General features: G+C 41.5%; 2 protein-coding genes across 12 annotated transcripts in view; one reads left to right on the forward strand and one right to left on the reverse strand.

Annotated features, from left to right (window-relative positions):
* Positions 1–20,019, reverse strand: part of SOX5 (SRY-box transcription factor 5) — a 622,935-nt gene that overhangs the window by 417,670 nt on the left and 185,246 nt on the right. The window lies entirely within an intron of this gene.
* Positions 16,575–18,718, forward strand: LOC146762467 (E3 ubiquitin-protein ligase Topors-like). Its single transcript, XM_085542597.1, has one exon. It carries the CDS (start codon positions 16,971–16,973, stop codon positions 18,039–18,041), a length of 1,071 nt encoding a protein of 356 aa, XP_085398723.1. The 5' UTR covers positions 16,575–16,970; the 3' UTR covers positions 18,042–18,718.

A 20,019-nucleotide genomic window follows, 5' to 3' on the forward strand; every position in this document is an offset into this window, starting at 1 on the left:
CTCTGAACAATTTCTTGAAGTTACAGACTTGGGATGCAGAAAAATAAATCTATACTGATGCTTCTGAAGAGTTTATTCTTAGTAGAACCACTCTAAGAATACATTGGGATGGAAGGGACCTCAGGAGGTCTTGGGCCAGCCCTGAGCTCAAATCAGCCTGTTCAAATCCTTGTCCTGTTGGGTCTTGCCCCCGTGGATGGAGACTGCACAGTTTCTCTGTCCACTGCCTGGACATCCAGCACAAAAAAGCTTTTACTCATATCCAGTCTGAACCTCCCTGGCTTCCATTCATGCCCACTGCCTTATCTTACTGCATGGCAACTGTCAGTATCCTATAGGCCTTCCAGCATTTTATTCAGCCTAAGAACTTCATGTTTTCATCAATATATTTTCATAAATAGAGAAAGAATGGCATCACCGTGTCTCTGCAGCCTAGATCCAAGTTAAACTAAACCGACTGCTATAGGGTCAAAAAGTGCACAGGTATCACAGATGAAAAGAATAGGTGCTTTCTGGGTGATTTAAAAAATATAAAGGAATATATGCATATACATAGATTTATTTTAAGAAAAAGAACTACAAAAAAACACAATATCTGAGGAATTTTTAAATGTCAGCCGAAAATGATGCACAGTCATTTGCAGTGTTTAAAGGCTGCAAATCTGATGCTGTACATAATTCTTGCAGTGATATGGAGGAGGAAAAGGAGGCAGCTAAATTATTTTCCGCACAGGACTAACGCTATATCCTTGCTGATGTCACTCAACATGGAAACAACAACTGCCTTGGAAGGCTGCTCCACTATGGGGCTCATTTTCAAACTTGAGACTAAGGAAATAATCCTGTAGAAAAATATTAACTTCCTTTTCAATTCTGTAGGCCTACTGTAAGCTTTCACATGACTACGTCAAATAGCAAATAGCAGTGTGATAGAATACCTTTACGAAGCAGCACCTGCATTTCATGGTCAAGTACACAAAACCCAAAAGCACCACCAGGTCCTTACAAAGTTAATTAACTTTACTAGTTAGAAAAAAAGAAATAGCAATTTTTATTTACTCCTTTAATCTACGGATAACTAATTAGAAGCAAATTCTTCCAGCTCTAAACACGCAAATAAGAGAAGCCTGTGACAATTTGTTTCAAAAAGGTTTTCTGTTGTACTCTCTTGACAGACTCTCACCACATGTGAAACTGTGTTTCGTTCTGAAAAGCTTCTTACTCATCTTTAAAAATATTTCCTGCCTTGATCTTGGCACAACTTGGAACTGTATGAAGAGAAGAGAGGGAATTTTCATTTTCTGAATTTTACCAAAATTAAGAAATAAAATAAAATTGAAAGTCCGCAAACGTATTCTACAAGTTTCAGACTTACACAGAACAAAATCTATTACTGTTTGATTCATACATGAAATTGATATAAGTTAAATGTTACTTTCATCAAGCTTCCCTCATCCCTTATCATTATTATTACTACTACTATTATTATTAACATAAAAACCCAAAACAAAACAAGAACAAAATCCAACAACATGTTTTCACTTTCAATACAGTGATGCTTCTAAATTCTGTGTTAAATATAGGAGGTCAATGGTGAAAAGGGAACCATCAGCCCCCGGCTTTGACAACATTAAAATAAATAAAGCTTTCTAAAAGGCGTCTGTAAATCAAGCCTGGGACCTTCCCAGTGAGCAGCTTTATTCCAGCGTTAGCCTGCACGGCACAAGGCTGTTAAGAGCAGCCCTTTACCACTTGTCGCTTCACCTTCTGCTTGAGCTGCTTATGTGCCTGTGAAAAAAATGCACGGGGAGGTTAACTAGGACTAGACAAAAGGCTGCAGAGCTCAATCAAGGCAGGCATGGATCGCTGTCTTCTCAATAACATCTCTCTTCCCACCGCCCCACCGCCCATCACTGCTGTTGCTGCGCGCACGCACGCGCCCCAGCTCCCAGCCATAAATCTTACAAAGTCACTCAACTGACAGCCTAATAACATGAAAGAGGTATCTGCAAACAAGATGGTTTCAAACCACTGCTGGTGACCCTGAACAAATCAGGGCCCAGTTTCTTTTGCAGCCTGCGTTTCTCCCCTTCAATCACTTAGCCAGGCAGATTGATGTGACACCACAGAAATAAAGTAAGCTCCTGCTTGCTCGCCCAGCTTGCCTGCTATCCAGCACTCACTAATGACTGGCTCTGGCTGCCCACATACAGCCAAGACCAAACACTCACAGTCGTAGCGGTGTAGAAATGCAGCTTCCCAATGTCAGAAAACACTACAAAAACAATTTCTTGATGTCTTTCGTGCTCCCATTCATTACTATAGAGTTCTATCCATAAAATATATATATATGTGTGTGTATATATATATATACACAAAGCAAACATGAAACACAATGCAATATCTTTCCATGAACACAGGAGACTGAAACTTTGTGAAATCACAATTGCATATTGCACCTACTGGGAATATAGCCAAATCACTGTGGTATTTTGCACCAAGTCAGGGAGGGAAGCATTTGTTTTAGTCCCTCAAAGCACCTCTCGTCTCGCCCTTCTTTTCCAAGCTGTGGTGGTACCTGAGCCTTTCCTACTCCCATCTGAGGTACGAACACAGAAGTAAGAGTTGTGATTTTAGCCCCCCAGCACGGCTGTAAGTGACACAGACAGCAAAAGATTTAACAGTGATTACACTTTTTTGAATGACTGTCAATCCAGACATCCTGAGTACCAAGTTAATAACTTCTCTGAAGCAAGTGAGAGGAAAATTAGATGGTTGACATGAAGAGCAGATACAGACACCAAAATAATCAACCAATGAGCTTCTAACTGCTATCCAATTTACACAAGTTTCCTCAGGAAATTATTTAGAAGTACAGTAAGAGTATGTAGAAATATACATATTTATTAATAATACTTTGTACTCATGTAACATTTAAATATTTGCATTATTACATTTGATTGCTTTTTTTTTAAAGTAGTAGCTAACCAGACAAATCACTTGAAGACTGCAAAATCTGTAAGTAGTATCTACGACAAAAATGCTAAATAAAGAAAAAACGGGGAACTTATAATGTTACCATGACTGACGTAAGCCAGATGCCCACTTGCTTCCACCAAACCTCAGCTTCTCCTTGACTACTGTAAGGCTAATGCATCTGGGGAGCAGACTAATCTTGGATTTGGTCAGCATTAAGCAGCAGTGTCTTTAACACCACACCTAGCAGTGAGCCATCTGGCCTTCTCCCCAAAACAATCCATTTATTTTTGAGGACTGAAACTACAGGGAAGCTCCACAGTAAATAAATGATACTTTTTTTTTTCCCCCCCGAAAAGTGAAGAAGAAAGCATTCATAGAGATTATTTTTCACAACTTCTTGATAAGAAAATGGCTAGCAGTGTAACCTTATATAAAAAACAAACAAAACCTAAAACCATTGGATTCAACCGATAACACCATAGGTTAAAGGACCACTCAAGTTAAGAGTTACCACAGAGAGCAGCAGCGTTAGAAGCAGATGGCCCGACTATGTGAGGAAAGACCAGCCAGGTCTGGGCACTGCCTCGTCATCTTACCAACAAGAGTAATAGCTATTTAAACTGATAGCAAATTGCACACTTTCTCTTTTGTACTACTTGTATGGCATTTCTATAATCTCTGTCAAAAGCTGTCCAGATAACAGAAACCAAGAGCCTAAATATATAATAACCAACATCTGGAATTATATTTTATCATAGTGTTGTCAGGAATCTCTACACAATTTAAGATGGGAACAGTCCACTGGTCTGATAAAGCCATAGGGGAAATAACCCCAATCTATCCAAAGCAGCCAGACTCAGAAAGATCCTCTAAAAGAGTTTACACAATCCACGTACAAAGAATTACAAACAACAAAACCCCACTGTTATAAACCAAAGAGGACTGACTCCAGAAAAGCCATTGCACACAGTTGCATTTGTAATCCAGGAGAATATAAACTAAGAGTGACATAAAACCAACTGAGAAGCCAGGGAAGAAAGGACAAGATGGTCTCATCAACCTTCAACTCCCAAATCTAGACATGAAAGTCTATACAACTAGTAGAGGGGGACTAGAATTATGTTTCATTTTCAAATTAGTTTTAATACATTTTTTTCCCAGTCTTCATATCTGAAATGATGTTTAGGGGCTGGCATTACTAAAAGCTTAGTGTTGGGAGCAAGTTATCTGTATGTAGTAGCAATCCTTCCGTGTTTTGTAGCTGAGATAGCTCTTACTGCTTCACCAAGGACTGGAAATGCTGATTTAATATTTTCTACTGAAAATTCTTAAGAATAATATTGGTTATAAAGCTCATATAACATCTTAAAATCCCTAAATCTAGTGCCTGAACCGTGTGACATTTCCATTAGAAGGTTTTCTAAATTTAGAGCTGATGCGATTTCTATGCAGCACTTGCGCCAGTAGAGATTTGCACTTAAGAATATCTGATGCAAGTTTGGAATATTTCTACTGATAAATATTTTAGAATCAAGAGTTTTCTCATCTCCCTCCTTCCTTTTACCTGCTACAGCAGAACTCACAACATACTGATCGTTTTTCTTTAGAAGTTGTCAAACTTACTTTGCCCCTCAGCGTGTGATTTTGACCTGCTTATATACACCCTCACAGTTTTTCTCATCCTGCTTCAGCTGAGTCACACAACTTGTTCCATAGCCCTGTTAGCACATTACCAACATCCCAGCTAAGGGAGACTGTGATATCTTTCCCCTTTTCCCATATTGTCCCAAGGTTGTTTCCCACGAACACCTGAAAAGAAAAGAAAGCCCAGAGGAAGGTTATCTGGAGGAAATCAATGCCATTGTAAATAAGGATGTGAACAGAAGAAATTTCCAGTAGCTTGCAGTACACAAAAAAAAATGCAAAGGAAATAGCTAAAGAACATACATGGCATGTGTAGCTTGCTGAGAATGCTATTTTTCAAATGTCCTCAGTCTAGGATGGCCTATTTGCTGCTTTGAACTTATTTAATAACATTAAGCAAGAACACTTAACTATCTAAAAGAAGGATCAGCGGCATAAATCAGACATCATTTCACATATTTCAGGATCAAAGCTGTAAGGCAAAATGATTTGTGAGGACATTTGAACAGCTCTAATATATCACAGTTCCTTTTGAAGGATACTTAGGCATATTAGTTGCCCAAATGATGATTTCTTTGCGTAGTTGTAGCCAAAAAAGAAAAGAAAATTGAAACTTTTCATTCATGAATTAGTTTCGTCTATAACCTTGATTTATGTATAGCATCAAACAAAGCAGATGAAGAACACTGTGAATTTGAATTATCAAAATTAAAACCGGGAGAGTGAATTGATTTTTTTCAAATGATCAAAGCTAATCGAAGTGACCAGCTCAGAAACAGCATAATCAGTAGCCCATATAAGTTAATAGGAGCTATATAACCAATGTTCAAGATTACACTCATATTTCTTTCAAACTTCCTAAATCCTGCATGGATAGAGCACTGCCTACAGTACTGTTTAACCTGAAGACATGCACCAGCTGTAGTGGTCAATTTTACAGTACATTTTTATTCATATGCACAACTTTTTGCAATGATGGTTTGCCCAAGAATCATCTCAGCTTAAAAATCTATAATAAGAACAATTGCATTAGAAGTCCCCCCACTGGCTAATAGTTATGATCAGATTCAAACTTTTCAGGCTGGTAGGCACTGGAGATGTAAAACAAATTTAAACTGATTTTGACTCTTTTCTCCACGTCCTCCAACATAAAATGATAATAATTATGATGACAAAAGTTCAATCTCTTCTTTGGGCACCTAGCCTTGTCAATGCATCTCGAACAGACTAAAGTGTATCAGTACCTGGAACTGAACACTTGTTAGTGATTTTGCCTAAAAACCCAAGATTAGCTGTTTTCCTCTCATCACCTTTCTGCAGTGGTCTTTGGGGTTTAGAAAGAGCTAGATACCGGGTTTTTCAAATTCAGCAAGATCCAGGTTCCCAGCTGCTGGGGTACCAATAAGGTCTCCATTATCACCAAGGATACAAGATTGCTGCAAACTCACTGCCAGCTGGCTGCCTGATGCTGAAGCAGCTCACATGGTGAACAGAACAGCTACTGCTCAAGAGGATGCAGGTAAAAGCCACAGCAGAGGGTAGCAGTATTGCTAAAATCAGACATCAGGGCAGTCTCAAAAGTCCCTGGCCTCTGGTGCATAGTGGATCGATTATGACCAAGTCACAAATAATAGCAAGAGGGAGGAAAGAAAACCAAGGGGAAATACTCTATGAAAATATATTTAATGTTCACAAAACAACAACAATTAATGCTCTATACAAGTCCATTTAGACAGCAATATTTAAATTAGCAGATCTTGAGTGAGAGTTCTAATTCCCTGTGAAAAGGAATTCCACTTGTTTGTGAAAAACAAATCCCCCCATCTACTCCCAAGACATGCACATATACACAACCTTAACATAAATAGCATTATTCAGTAATTACAACAAAGAGGTTAAGAAATACCTATTCTCTTATAATCCCCATCCCATTAGCATACAAAAAACACTACATTCAATTAAACACCCAAACATATTTGCTAAAAAAAACTAAGTACTATTAGGTCCAACATTCTCAATGAACTAGCAATGAATAAAACACTTCTGCAGGAAGAAATTTCATACTCAGAGTTTCTGTAATACCATTTCCAGAGCATTATTACAGTCGCTTGCTTTATTTTTCTAAGATCTCTTTTCTGGATCCCACCCCTTAAAAATAATTAGTTTGAAGTTCAGTAAATTCTGAAACTGGGGAGAAAAGTATGATGAATCGCATGCATGCTTAGTCAGGACCTCCTAGGCTTGTAATGCATTGGATGTTCATAGAAAGACTTGGATACTCTTGTACACATGCATGTATTAACAGTCATGAAATCTGGACAACGTATCTGATAGGACACACTTATTATAAATAGATATGAAGAACAAAGGGCAGGTAAAAAAAAAATTTATCTATCTATCATCTGGCAACTGCAGACACACCCAACTGTATTGATTTCATAACTGTTTTAAGGGAAAGCCAAAGACCTGCCTCGTCCAGTGTTCAGCCTTTAACAGAATAGTGTCTGTTTAAAGAGGACAAACTCAATGTCCCATCTGTAAGGCATGGAGAGATGTCTGACATGGGAACTTTCAAGGCCGTCTCCATACCTAACAGTACTTAATGGATTATGGCAAGAATTTTTAATGTTTACAATATCCTGACACTAAGAGTACCAAATTTGAAGTATGAGAAAACCTGAGAAAACCTAATCATTTTAAATGTTTCTGTAGACAACACACACACAAATGGGGGGCGGAAAGAGATACATAGGGAAGCCTGATTTACATGTTTACCAGAACAAGAATATTTGTTTTTGGTATTTGTACAAATAATAATGTTTCAAAAAGCTTCACTCCCATAAGCTCTGTAGATCACCTTTTGTTAAACATCATATCTGATAAAGGGTTGTAGATCTTGGCTACATGTTTAAAATATGCCTGACATATGGGAAATCTTTCCACAGAATAAATGATACTGAAAATAGTGACGAAACACTGAGACAGAAAATAAATAATGAGATATATGCATCCCTTCCATCCGCCCCATTCTCCCCCCTTCAGCCATTCTAAGAAAGATGTTGTGTAAAGAACAGATAAATTGCACTATTCCATAGATTAGATGAATTATAGAAAGGTCAGCTATCTGAAGTGAGAAATGATTCGCTAAGAAAGAACTGAAAGTGTGTATTGCTCTAACAGGGAAGTTAGTATGTTATTTTACAGTAACCCAGAAATGGAGGAAACTTAACTTTATCATGAAATACAGCACTTTGGATTCAAGTAAAATACTGAAAATGTCATCAGTTTTGGCTTTGTTTCTTTTTCAATGGGATTGTATCAGAGGACAGACTGTGACCCTGTTATCAAATATCTCAGCACATGAGCAGTCTCAGTTGGTGAGAATGTCTGTGATGTAAAGTCCCTCTCAGGAAAGCATCTCTACTTGAGAAATCAGTTTAGCACATATGTAATGCTAATTGGTTATGAGTCAGGGCTCAGTGTAGAAAAAGGTAACCAAATCCACCCTTAAAGCTGTAAAGCTGTATGATATTTCAAGAATGAAATGGTAGCACTAGTTAAAGGAATGGTATTGGAATGGTATTTTTGTGCATTTTCAAAAAGACATTTTTGACAGATTTTAAGAGGTATACATAATAACAAAAACAGAAGGACCTGGGGATCTTACTATATGAACCCTAGCAAATTAATTTGTTAGCATTAACAGTATAAATTTGGAGACAGGAAATATTGGAAACTTTGCAAATACAGGGGGGAGTAAACAAAAAAAAAATCATCTGGGAAAAAAAAAAAAGTATTAAAATTAATAAGACAGTTACTAGCTTGGTAGAAAAAACAGTGGAATGAAGAGCTGGGGAGATATGAGGATGAGGAAGAGAACCATTAACAGTATGGACAAGCCATGAATTGACTGGAGGAGATGCAGGGAAACAGGGAAAATGGTTTAGGAAAGACTGGAAACATTCTGAGCAGCATCCTGACAGTTCCCTCTCCCTTCACAGCATGATGTGAGGGAAGGAACCCGTAGTTACGGTCCTTTAGGCAAGAAGGGAAGAAGCCTTTGCAGCTGGACACAAGGTTCTCACAAGGACATCGAGGCATGTGGAGTCAGTAGGATGAACAGCACAACACTTCTGGTGCCACCCCACTCCCCATAAACACTATGCAGGTTGCAAAGAACCAAAAAAGAACTGTGGAATTCAAGTTGTGTATATGACTTGTATATGCATCATTGAAGTCCATCAATACACCATGCCAGTCTTTTTGCCATAAAAAAGTGATGGCCTAGATGAGGGGACTGTATGTACCCTCATTAAGTTTGCAGATGACACCAAGTTGGGAGGTGGTGTCGACCTGCCTGAGAATAGGGAGGCCCTTCAGAGAGATCTGGATAGGCTGGATAGCTAGGCTGATGTGAATGGGATGAGGTTCAACAAGGCCAAGTGCTGGGTCCTGCACTTCGGCCACAATAACCCCATGCAGTGCTATAGGCTTGGGGTTGAGTGGCTGGATGACTGTGAAGAGGAAAGGTACCTGGGGGTGTTGGTCAATGCTCAGCTGAACATGAGCCAACAGTGTGCCCAGGTGGCCAAGAAGGACGGCATCCTGGTCTGTATAAGAAATAGTGTGGCCAGCAGGAGCAGAGAGGTAATCATCCCTTTGTACTCAGCACTGGTGAGGCCGCATCTCAATTATCTTGTTCAGTTTTGGGCTCCTCACTACAAGGAAGTCACTGAGGCCCTGGAACGTGTCCCGAGAAGGGCAACAAAACTGGTGAGGAGTCTGGAGCACAAGTCTTATGAGGAGTGGCTCAGGGAGCTGGGATTGTTTAGCCTGGAGAAGAGGAGGCTCAGGGGAGACCTCATCACACTCTACAACTTCCCAAAGGGAGGCTGTGATGAGCAGGGGCTTGGCCTCTTCTCCAAGGCCAAGAGGAAATGACCTCAAGTTGTACCAGAAGAGGTTTAGACTGGACATAAGAAGGAACTTTTTTTCTCTCGGAGAGTGGTCAGGCACTGGAATGGCCTGCACAGGGAGGTGGTGGAGTTGCTGTCCCTGGAAGTGTTTAAGAGGTGTCTGGATGAGGAGCTACAAGATACGGTTTAGTGGTTTGCTGTAGCTACAATAATGGGAGGATGGCTGGACTAGATGATCTTGCATGTCCTTTCCAACCTTGCGATTCTATGATTCTATGAAATGTCATCCACAGGATAAATTCAGCTTGCTTAATGAAGAAGCATTTTATGTTATGTTTACTTTCAGCATTTGGTGAAAAAATCTGGCCTCATTTGCTTTTATGTTATTCAGGCCCTTCTCCGAAGAGGAAGGCTCTTCTGTAGTCTCCTAACAGAATCATAATGCTCTATAAACAAAGCAGCCTACCAACACTGATCCCTACAACAAGATCAGACTCAAGTTTCACAGTTGATTTCATTCTTGCTTTTTTCCCTCCATTTCTTAGTATTTGGCTTTCTGTCTTCCTAGCATGATCAGCAATGCCTTTTGTGGTTGATACTTGAACATTTACAATGCACAAAAGTCATGGCATCTCTAGCTTCTGTAAACTTTGTTTAAAATTAACATTGCATTGAGAAATGAAACAGAAAACACAAATAAACGCAGAAATTCTCAGTTTTGACTGTATTGTTCTAATCTACATGTAAATAACATATTAGAATAATTATCATGGCTATTCAATGGCTTAATAGCCTATGGAACACATACCTATGAAAAATGTGAAAGCAGCAGTATATTTGACAGGTAAACGGTATAAACAGATTAGACTCACAAAGAATGAGGGGCAAACAGATGGAGAGGAAACCTAAGGAAAAAAAACCAAACACACTTTAGAACCCCCCATAGCAGGTCCCTGCTGGAGTCTCATGTCCCAGGCCCAGAGCCGTGTCCCTGGGACCATGAAGATCTCCCTGTGAATCACAGCACAATCCCAAATTAATCTCTGAGGCTTTCAGAGAAAATCAGGAATACAAATCAAAGTCTCCTTTACTTTATTGTATCTGCAGTGCTAAAATTCACTTTACATTTTAATGTACTGGTATTAAACTTATCATTTTATCATTAAGATTATTGTTTTCCCTACGCATTTGCAATAGCATCCATCATGATAGTATTGGAGAGCTTTCAACGTCTCAATTTCAGTTAAATGAATTGCATAAATTCCCTTATTTCTACAGAGGGAGAGAAGTGCAAGGGATAAGAGGTTCCTAGCAGTGCTTCTCTAAAGCTAAAGATACATATATCTACAGAACTAAAGACACACAGGTTTTGTCTGAATCCGATTCATTATTTTCAGTAATACAAAGCAGCAAGTATTAATGTAAAATCTTTTTAAAAATCTTTACCAGCAAAGAAGAGTATGTAACGTTAGCTGTTTCTATGGATTTTAATTGATTTTTAATCTGCTGATGCTAGACTGTAAATAAATGCTCAAAGCACACACGAGTGCAAGTCAATAGGAAGTTTTATTAGTTTGCTTTCAGAGAATTATAGTAATGATCGAAGGACTCTGAAGCACGCAGCTGCCCACAGGCTGAATGGTTTCTCTTCTCCTCACAGGCTGTTTGAACACCACCTCCATAAGGGCCCAATTCATCAAGAATTTACATTTGAGTTCCACGCTATGGATGCCCAGGATGGCTGCAAAGAAAGTGCTAACTTTTTTTTTTTTACAGAATAGGGTCCTAATTCATTGGCAAGGTAGCCAGTAAAAAGCCCTCATATATAGCACACCTCGTCTATAAATTATTTCACACAGTTCCTGTGTGAAAGGCTTGAAACAAATAGAGGATTTTCTTCTTCCTCTTCTTCAGCAAAAGAGAAGGAAAGGGCCTTGCATACAGATTTTATTTTATTCCTTACCTCTTTTAATCCCTATAAGTACACTGGTGTTAATACTTTTATACAGGCACATTTTGCATGTGTTCCCGACATCATATTCACATATTCTTTTCTTCATATCAGTTGTCTTGCACTGTGTACACTGAAAAATTAGGGCCTCTAAAATCTTATTCTCAGCTGGCAGCTAAACCTTCCTTTCCACACCAGTTTCATTCTGCCACTTGAAAAGAGGTCATCAAACAACCAAAGTTCAAAAAAGCCATGCTAAAAATGCCTTAGTTTTAGTGAGTCCATGCTACTAAAGCAGAAGTAGAGGCAGAGCACGCTTCTTGTGAATCAGGCTGGGCAGCACTGCTTCTACCTCTCCACCCCCAACAATGCTCTCACTGCCAAGCAGCTCACAGCACCACATATACCCCTTACGATTTGGAGAAGCCCTAAGAATAGTTTTTCATGCTTCCTTCTTAGTTCTGAACCTTGGCAGACTCACCCAGAACTGGAAAGTAAGACAACTGTGTGCAGGAGATATGTGGAAGAACACAGTCAATGGCACTGACTGCAGCAGCAACAGGGTCATCCAGTAGTTTGCTTCAGCGTTTCCCTACAATTTAAGCTGACTACCAAAGAAATGTTTACCTATTAAACAGAACAGCAACAATAGCAACACAGCACACACACAGAAAAAGAACAGCCAATTTTCTCAGCCAACCTGATAGTTTGTAAGCAGGGTGGTAGCACAGGAGAATGAAAGGAAATGGCAAAAAAACAGTCATGAGGGTTACAGACATACCAAACAGAAGACCATTTTTGTAAGGACTTTGACAGTCATAAAACACATTATGACTCTGTCCATCCTTGAAATACAACCACAGCTCAACTTGATTCATGGGCCCTGTGCATTATCAGATTTAAGGGACCAACTGTGTGGCAGCCCAAGGATGGCTAAGTCACCCAGTTTTACTGGCATCAAGTGCATCACCAGTGACACAGTAATTATCTGATCACACATCCTTTGCAGTGGTGAAACGCAAAACATATTTTATTGCACATTACAAAAGCATAAGATTATTCAAGACTAAAAAGACATAATGGAATTATGGAAAAGGAAAAAGCACTAAAAGAAAAAAGCTACCGAGATTAGACTACCTTTTTACCTTCTTCACCAAGATGTATTACCCAACAATACAGAAAGACAGCATCTTGATTTCATGCGTAATTTGAGGAAAAAATACTTAGCATATACAAAACTTATCTAGCCAGAATTCCATTAGGGTACCATGAGGGTCTTAGCTTACTTCTAACACAAACTACAAGGAGAAACGTTAGTAATGTCAAATCAAATGTTCATCCTTGGGCACTTAGATATTTGCCCTCTTCTGCCTCCTCAGAACATCTTCCTATTTGCTCGGTACAATTATATATCTTGCATACAAAACTGAGCACACAAATTGCTCACCAAAGTATTTAACATTCATGTACATGCCACTATCAGTCAGACAGTGGTTATCACATACTCTAAAGAAAAATACTACATACAATGCCAACTAAGATACCTTCCAGGAAACTGCTGAATGTGCCGAAACCCTCAACACCTTCAGGAAGAGGAGCTATTGTGATGATCAGCAGGCAACTGCCCAAATCTTCTCTTGACCACACATTAGGAATCTGAACCCTTGGGACAAAATAGCTTTCCAATGATATTCAGCATTATCCGAGTGTCTCAGGTTAATTCCTGGGAAGATTCATACAGATAAAGATGTGTTTCAGCTCAACAATTATTCTTCCATTCTGTTTTGACTATAAAATAAATGGTTAAATCCACTGGTTACTGGCTCATAAAACAATTTGTTGAAATAATGAATTCAAATATACTAATAGGATACAGAGGTTCACCATTAATTGTTTAATCCATAGCTGCATAATATTGCACTGAATTATTTTCCCCCTTTTACCCCTTGCTAGGAACTGACACAAGTACAATAATTAAAATAAATTTGAACACAATTGTTTGGAAAATTGCCAACATTTTCAAGAACTTATAATTTTCTTCTCCCCCACACCCCTTCCGCAAGACAAAATACAGTTTTGACATCTTGGTTTAAAAAAAAAAACAAAAAAAACAGTTGCAAACTGTTACTTACAGTTTAGGAAAAAATCACTGTTTTAATCATGACCTTTCATCTGTCCTTGATTTGGAGGGAAAGGGTGGGGGAAATAGGCCACTTACAGAAACAATCCTACTGGGCATTCGTCTCACTGATTGACAGCCCCATGTGGCTAAACACATTCACAATTATAAATAAAAACTACCCCGCTCAAAATGGCAGAACTTATCCTCCATCAAGCAAGATGGAGCAAGTATAGCTTTTGAGTGTAGAAGGCTGAAATGACCTTTGAGATACATGATGAATGTGAACTGTTCCATCTTGTCCATTTCCAGCCATGTTTGACAAAAGGATACTTCTGATTAGTATTTACACAATATCCAGAATACCAGAATACTTGGGGTGTTGTTGTTACAGGAATGAAAAACACATTAGCAAAAGCCAATGATAATAGTAATATATACCAATAGGCTCTCTTCAGTTTAAGACTGTATCCGAATAAAGGATACAAGAAGGTACAGCTACGCAGAGTCTTTGCAGACCTTTTCAAAGTCTGACAGAACACTTAGTGTTTGTTGTTTAAGATGATGCAAAAACAGCATCTTGTTGGAATCTCTCACTAGGAACTCATTCTGGGAGCTGAATCAGCAAAAAATTCTTCACTGTTTCCAAAAGTCGGGTTTCTGCCAGTTTCACTTGCTGACCAGGCTCCTGGTGAGGCAGGAGAGACCAGTGCAGAGGGAAACTGAAAGCATGTGGCCAGGATAAAAGGGCAAGGGAACAGAGCTGCCTATTTCCTTCAGCAGCACATGTGGGTACAGACATCACCATAATACAACCCAAAAGTGGGCTGTATTCAAGGGAGAAATATCTTCTCTTTTTGCTAATGGAACCTTCTGCAGTCTCTCCTTTGTGCCTTGATTTCTCGAGGCAAAGGTATATTGAACCACATTTATGTTTCTAAAGTGCTCAGAGATCAATGAAACAACTAGTTTGAGTGCCAATAAAACCTGACCTGGAACTGGATTATTAGCTCCCTGCTGAAGGCACTGCTAGCAATGCGCGGAACATCATGCCACTCTACCTCAGTGAAAGCAGCACAGCCTCTAGCTGCAAAGATGACCAAAAACTATTTCAAAATATTTCTTTATGCCTTTTTCTAACCACTTATTTCCAAAAAGTGAAACTCAAAACCAGAACAATCTGACTAAAAATGCTGTATAATGATCACACACGCCTTAGTCACTTCGGAGAGGGAAAAGACCCACTCCTTCCCCTTTGGTGGACTCCTTTAATTACTTCTGCTTCTGTGCTGGAACCGCACCCAAGCCACAGGAAGCACAGGAACTTCTCATATGCATCTATCATAAGCACTGGCACAGGCACCTTTTATATCAAACGGGCTTTATACATCAATTGCTGCCTTACTAATAACATCCCCATAAATACTTCTTGTTCAGCCAGCTAGTGCAAGATATGAGTTTAACTGCCTTGAAGTATCCTCACAAGCTTCACAAGCCCTCTGAAAAAAAAAAAAAGGTAGGGGTTTCCCTTCTCTTTCCAGCACACCATTTCCTGAAAACAGAAGACAAATTGAGCTGAGTAACTTGGACCAGAACCGGCAGCAGGAGGTTGGGTTGGGCAGGAACAGTGGTTGTCTGTCTAGGTAGCATCCATGCCAGCACTCCCACTAAAATTAGAACACAGGCGACAGCACCTTGGCTCTTGTCACTTGCTGGAGACAAATCTTTAGCTATCTCAGCAGCCAAGGGGTGGCATTTTGGTCTCTGCCTGCCAGTCCCAAATAGCAGTGCCACCTTGGTAGCTGAGCTCCCTGGCAGCAGCAGCTCCCATCCTGCAGCAACTCCAACAAAAGCTCAGTACTCGTCCACCTTAGCACCAAAAGGTGACTTCAATCTCAACAGCAGAAACAGAAGAAACCAAAGCAAGGGGCACATCTGCTAGAAACGGGGAGTAAGTTCAGAAGGCAGAACAAGAATGTTCATGGCCTAGATTGAACCTCTACTTTGACTATGTCAAAGAGTAATATCAGTATAGAAGCAGACAATAATTAGTAGAGTAATATATAGATGATATCATAGAATCAATCAGAATCAATAAAGGAACGGTTTGTTGGAAAGGACCTTTAAAGACCATCTAGTTCCAACCCCTCTGCTCCCCTTGAAAGACGTGGGAAAAGAAATCACCAGTGAAAAATTCTCATTCTACTAAGAAAGGTATTCCCAAAATGACAGTAGAAGAGATTCCAGAATACAACAAGGGTGACACTTATAGATGACGAAATGAGGGAAGGATTCAACAAGCATTCCCGAAGGAAGAAGACAAAAACTCAGAAAATAAGGAACAGCGTTTCTGCAAAACATATCAGTGAAAAATTTAAAGTTTGCTGATGCAGAATCAGAGGAAACATAGCCTCCATATCAAATAGAGGTAGTTTAATCAGGGAAAAAATAAGACCTGTGCATCAGAATTGAATTAATAGTCCTATAAATGGAAGGCAGGATAAAAAGCTATAGCAAAGTACAGAAAGAAAAGAAGAAAGTATCTAAAACACGCGTTCATATGAAGCTGAGGACATTACAGGCACTTAAAAAAAAAAAAAAGAGAGAGAGAGAGAGAGAGAGAGAGGAAAGAAGAATAAATTGTATAAAGGTATTTTGTACACAACAAATGGAGATACAGAGATACGTGACAGGCCACTTGAGAAGACACAGCTAAGTCCTCGGAGCCTCCAAGAAACAGCAGTACCCAGGAGAAGACAAACGGGGTGGTGCTGCTGGGGTGAGTGCTGTGGTGGAACAAGGGCTGCGGTGACATCACTGAGCAACAGGCTGTGATGCCATGGAGCTTTGGGCGCTGGCAGGACCTGGCCCAGTCAGTCTCGAGCCTGGACTCCTGCCGAGCGAGTGTGTGCGGCCTGGAGGTGGAGCGAGGATTTTGTTTGTGTGTTGGGCTGTGCTTTGGGGACTGCTGGCAGCTGCTCTCAGTGCCCATCCCTACAGCCATCACCTGGAATCCCCTGGCCTGCCTGGTTCAGGCAGCTGGGGTCTCACGAGGTGCACGTGCAGCAGCACAGGTGAGCTGGGTGGGGACATGTCACCCTTGGTGGCACAAGGGGATGAGCTCTGGGATGGGGGAGCTGCCAGGACCGGGGCAGCAGTCTGAGCCTGTGAGGGTGTGGGGTATGGGCTGGCAGAGGCATGGATCAGAATGGTTTCCTGCTGAGGGAGCAGGACATTTCTTCTGCCTGTCCCAGAGACAGAGAATGACCACGGCCTCTCTCCCTCTTGCAGTGCACATCTTTCATCGCTGAGGCACTGTTGAGGGAGAGCAATTCATCTTCACTCCCCATCAGGCCACAGCATGGAGACCATGGCAGCAGAGGAGGCGTGGACATGTCCCATCTGCCGTGACGTGCAAAAGGACATTGCCTACGCAGTACCGTGCCGTCACGAGTTCTGCCTTGGCTGCATCCTGCGGTGGGCCAAGCAGAAAGAGACCTGCCCGCTCTGCCGCAGAGCCATGGAAGTTGTTAAGGTTGCTGCGTGGGACGACGACAGCGACCTGGATTTCATCATCTGTCCCCCAGCACCACCAGTTCCTGCCTGCTTCCAGGCAGGCATCGCTCAAATCTACAGCCCCCAGCACAATGCGCCATCCCCTCCACCCCTTCTGATGCTGCCAGAGGAGGAGGAGGCTGTGGAGGCAGAGGAGGGGCGTATGGTGGGCGGTCTGCTGATGGAGGTCTGGGCAGCCCTGTTCAGGCAGCACCAGGAGATCCTCGACCCTGTGCTGCCATGGCTGCGCCAGGAGCTGCGAGCCATCCTTGGAACACAGTGGTGGGAGGCAATGGCGGTGGAGAACCTCATCCTCAACGCCCTGTGTAACATCGGGCTGGACAGCGAGGCCCTGATCCGGCTGCTGCAGCCTGCCCTGGGGGACAGAGCGGAGACGCTCATCCAGGGCCTTGTGGACGCCGTTGTCAGCCGGTGGGGCGAGGAGGCCCACGGGCAGCTGGGCCTCCAGGGCGTCCACATGTCCGGAGGGCAGGAGGAGGGCCCTGCAGCCAGTGGGCAGGAGGACAGCTCTGTGGCCGCCCCTGGCCCCGCAGCCTCCCCACCAGGGACTGATACATCAATTCCCAGACCCAATGGCAGCACTGAAAGTGCCAGCAGAGAGGAGCAGCCCAGCACACCACAGGCTGTCCTCCATGGGGATCCCAGTCACACCCCTGCTGTGAACATCCAGAGGACACGGGAAGAACCCCAGCCAGAGATGGAGCAGCTGGCAGCAGCAGATCCCTCTGCTCAGGGCAGCAGCCCCTCCGCTCCTGGCCGCTCAGCTGTGAGGGCCCGGCGGCCCCGTAAGAGGAGGGCTGGCAGTGATCCGGACCCACAGCAGCCCTGCAAGAAGCCACCCCCTCGGAAGCACTAGCAGGGATTGTATTTCTCTTCAATTAAAAAATAAAATAAGCTTTAACAAAGTCTCGCGTCATTTGAAGGGGTATATTTGGACTCAGCACTGGGTTTTAAGATGTTCTGCAAAGCATGCACATGAAACACACACTAGTACCCATTCATCCTGAGACCCTTTCAGATTTTTATGTGACAGATTTACATCAATGACAGTGTACCTTCAAACAATCTTGAAAAAGAAGTATGCAGATTTAAGACACAGAACAACACTCAATATAGGCATCAGTTCTGGAACTGCATTTGTTAAACAGACATACTCTGGTCTGCAGATTTCTAGGAAAAAAAGAGAACGAGGTGAACAAATGTGAAACATTCAATCTTCACATGGAAGGAAAACAAAACAAGAATAAATGATTGTTGGCCATCTGATGTGCTGACTCATACTTAATACTATTCTCTCCATGCAAAGTCTGATTTCGTAGCAGTACCTCCAGAATGTTGTTCAGCATGAGAGAATCAAAACTGTTTCTGAAAAACAACTATGTGAGAGGTACTCAAATTGCCAGTAAGGAAGCCGTACTCCAAGAAATGCTAAGCATGCTCTTCTTCTATTGACTTCTCCCTGTGCACAGGAGCTGACAACTTACCAAAAGTAGCCAGCATATGATCAGGCAGTACTTAACAAAAGAGCAAGAAAGTAAAGAAAATGTCTTTCAACCTGTGAACCCAATTCAGTGCGAAAGAGCTTGTTTCCCACAGTCACTGCGTTCCCTGATACTGCTGGTACAAACATAAATAGAACATGGTGCGTTCACCAACTGGATATCTGGAAGGTAAATATTAACATTTCTCAGTAGTTATATTGAATGTAATTCGCCATAGGAAGCCAAAGCACTGGGCCTGATCCTGCAATGTAAATCCAGTACTCCCTATTATCTCTCTCGGACAATGCGACCGCATCTCCAAGGGCTTTAACTCCTCTGGATGCAAGGACAAAGCCATGGTGAGTACCAGGGGGGGTCCCACGCGTGTGATGCTTCAAGGCACCCCAATTGCTCCAACCCAACCCAGGCTGGTGCCAATGCTGTCCCCATGGTGCCATCCCCATTGCATTGTCCCTATGTCCTCATGGTACCATCCCCTATTATCTATCGCTGCAATCTTTTTTTTCTTCTTTTTCTTTTTCTTTTTTTTTTTCTTTATGGAACTGTCTGTGCAAATAAACATGGTTAAGTATGGGAGCTCACAGCATTTTCTTTTCCAGCACCCTGACTGTTTGGCACAGGCTCAACTACACGAATGTAACTGATCTCATCTTCACTCTGCTATAGCACCTGCAACTTTGTGGTCCTGAACTTCTCCAACAATGAAAATTTGCAAACAGCTTTTGAAACATGAATCAAACATCCTTCAGTGTGAGCAAACTCTGGTGTGTGACACAACTGGCTTGCCCTTATTTTATTAGCATTATTACTGTTTGCTACCTTTGGAGAGCTTTGCATCTCTCAAGACATTCCTTTAGCATCTCTGATTGCCTTCAATTTTCTTGCATTTTCTACCTTTGAAGCACTTGGAAAAAGCAAGAAAAGCTACGTAAACAAATGGGTTCAAACACAATATGAGTAAATCCACACAGTGAACTCAAGTTTAATGTTCTTCACTCTTTTCCTTCTTCCTCCACCGCTGCCTGCCCCGGCTCCCAGGTTTAAACCAAAGCTTTCAAATGAAGAAACCCTTAAGGCATTAGAGTTCCAAGTCCTCGCTGCACCCATCACAGCCTCCAGTACCCACACGCATACATGAAAGAAATACTCCCAGCCTGGCCTTAACAACATTCATTCAATGCTCTTTACTTAAAGGAAAAAAAACAAGTAAGACCTTGAAGTAATATAATTCTGCCTATTTAGCCTCTTCATCCCTCCATGTGTGGTTAGTAAGATGTCACTTTTTAATCAACAGATCTTAAACTCTTTCACATATATTACTAACACCGAGCA

Source organism: Coturnix japonica, chromosome 1 (genome assembly GCF_054131305.1).
Source record: "Coturnix japonica strain WE chromosome 1, WE-NBRP24, whole genome shotgun sequence".
Classification (NCBI taxonomy): Eukaryota; Metazoa; Chordata; class Aves; order Galliformes; family Phasianidae; genus Coturnix; species Coturnix japonica.

Bases quoted from the DNA above. Each gene is read 5' to 3' on its own strand.
- LOC146762467 (XM_085542597.1), top strand. From the start codon at position 16,971: ATGGAGACCATGGCAGCAGAGGAGGCGTGGACATGTCCCATCTGCCGT.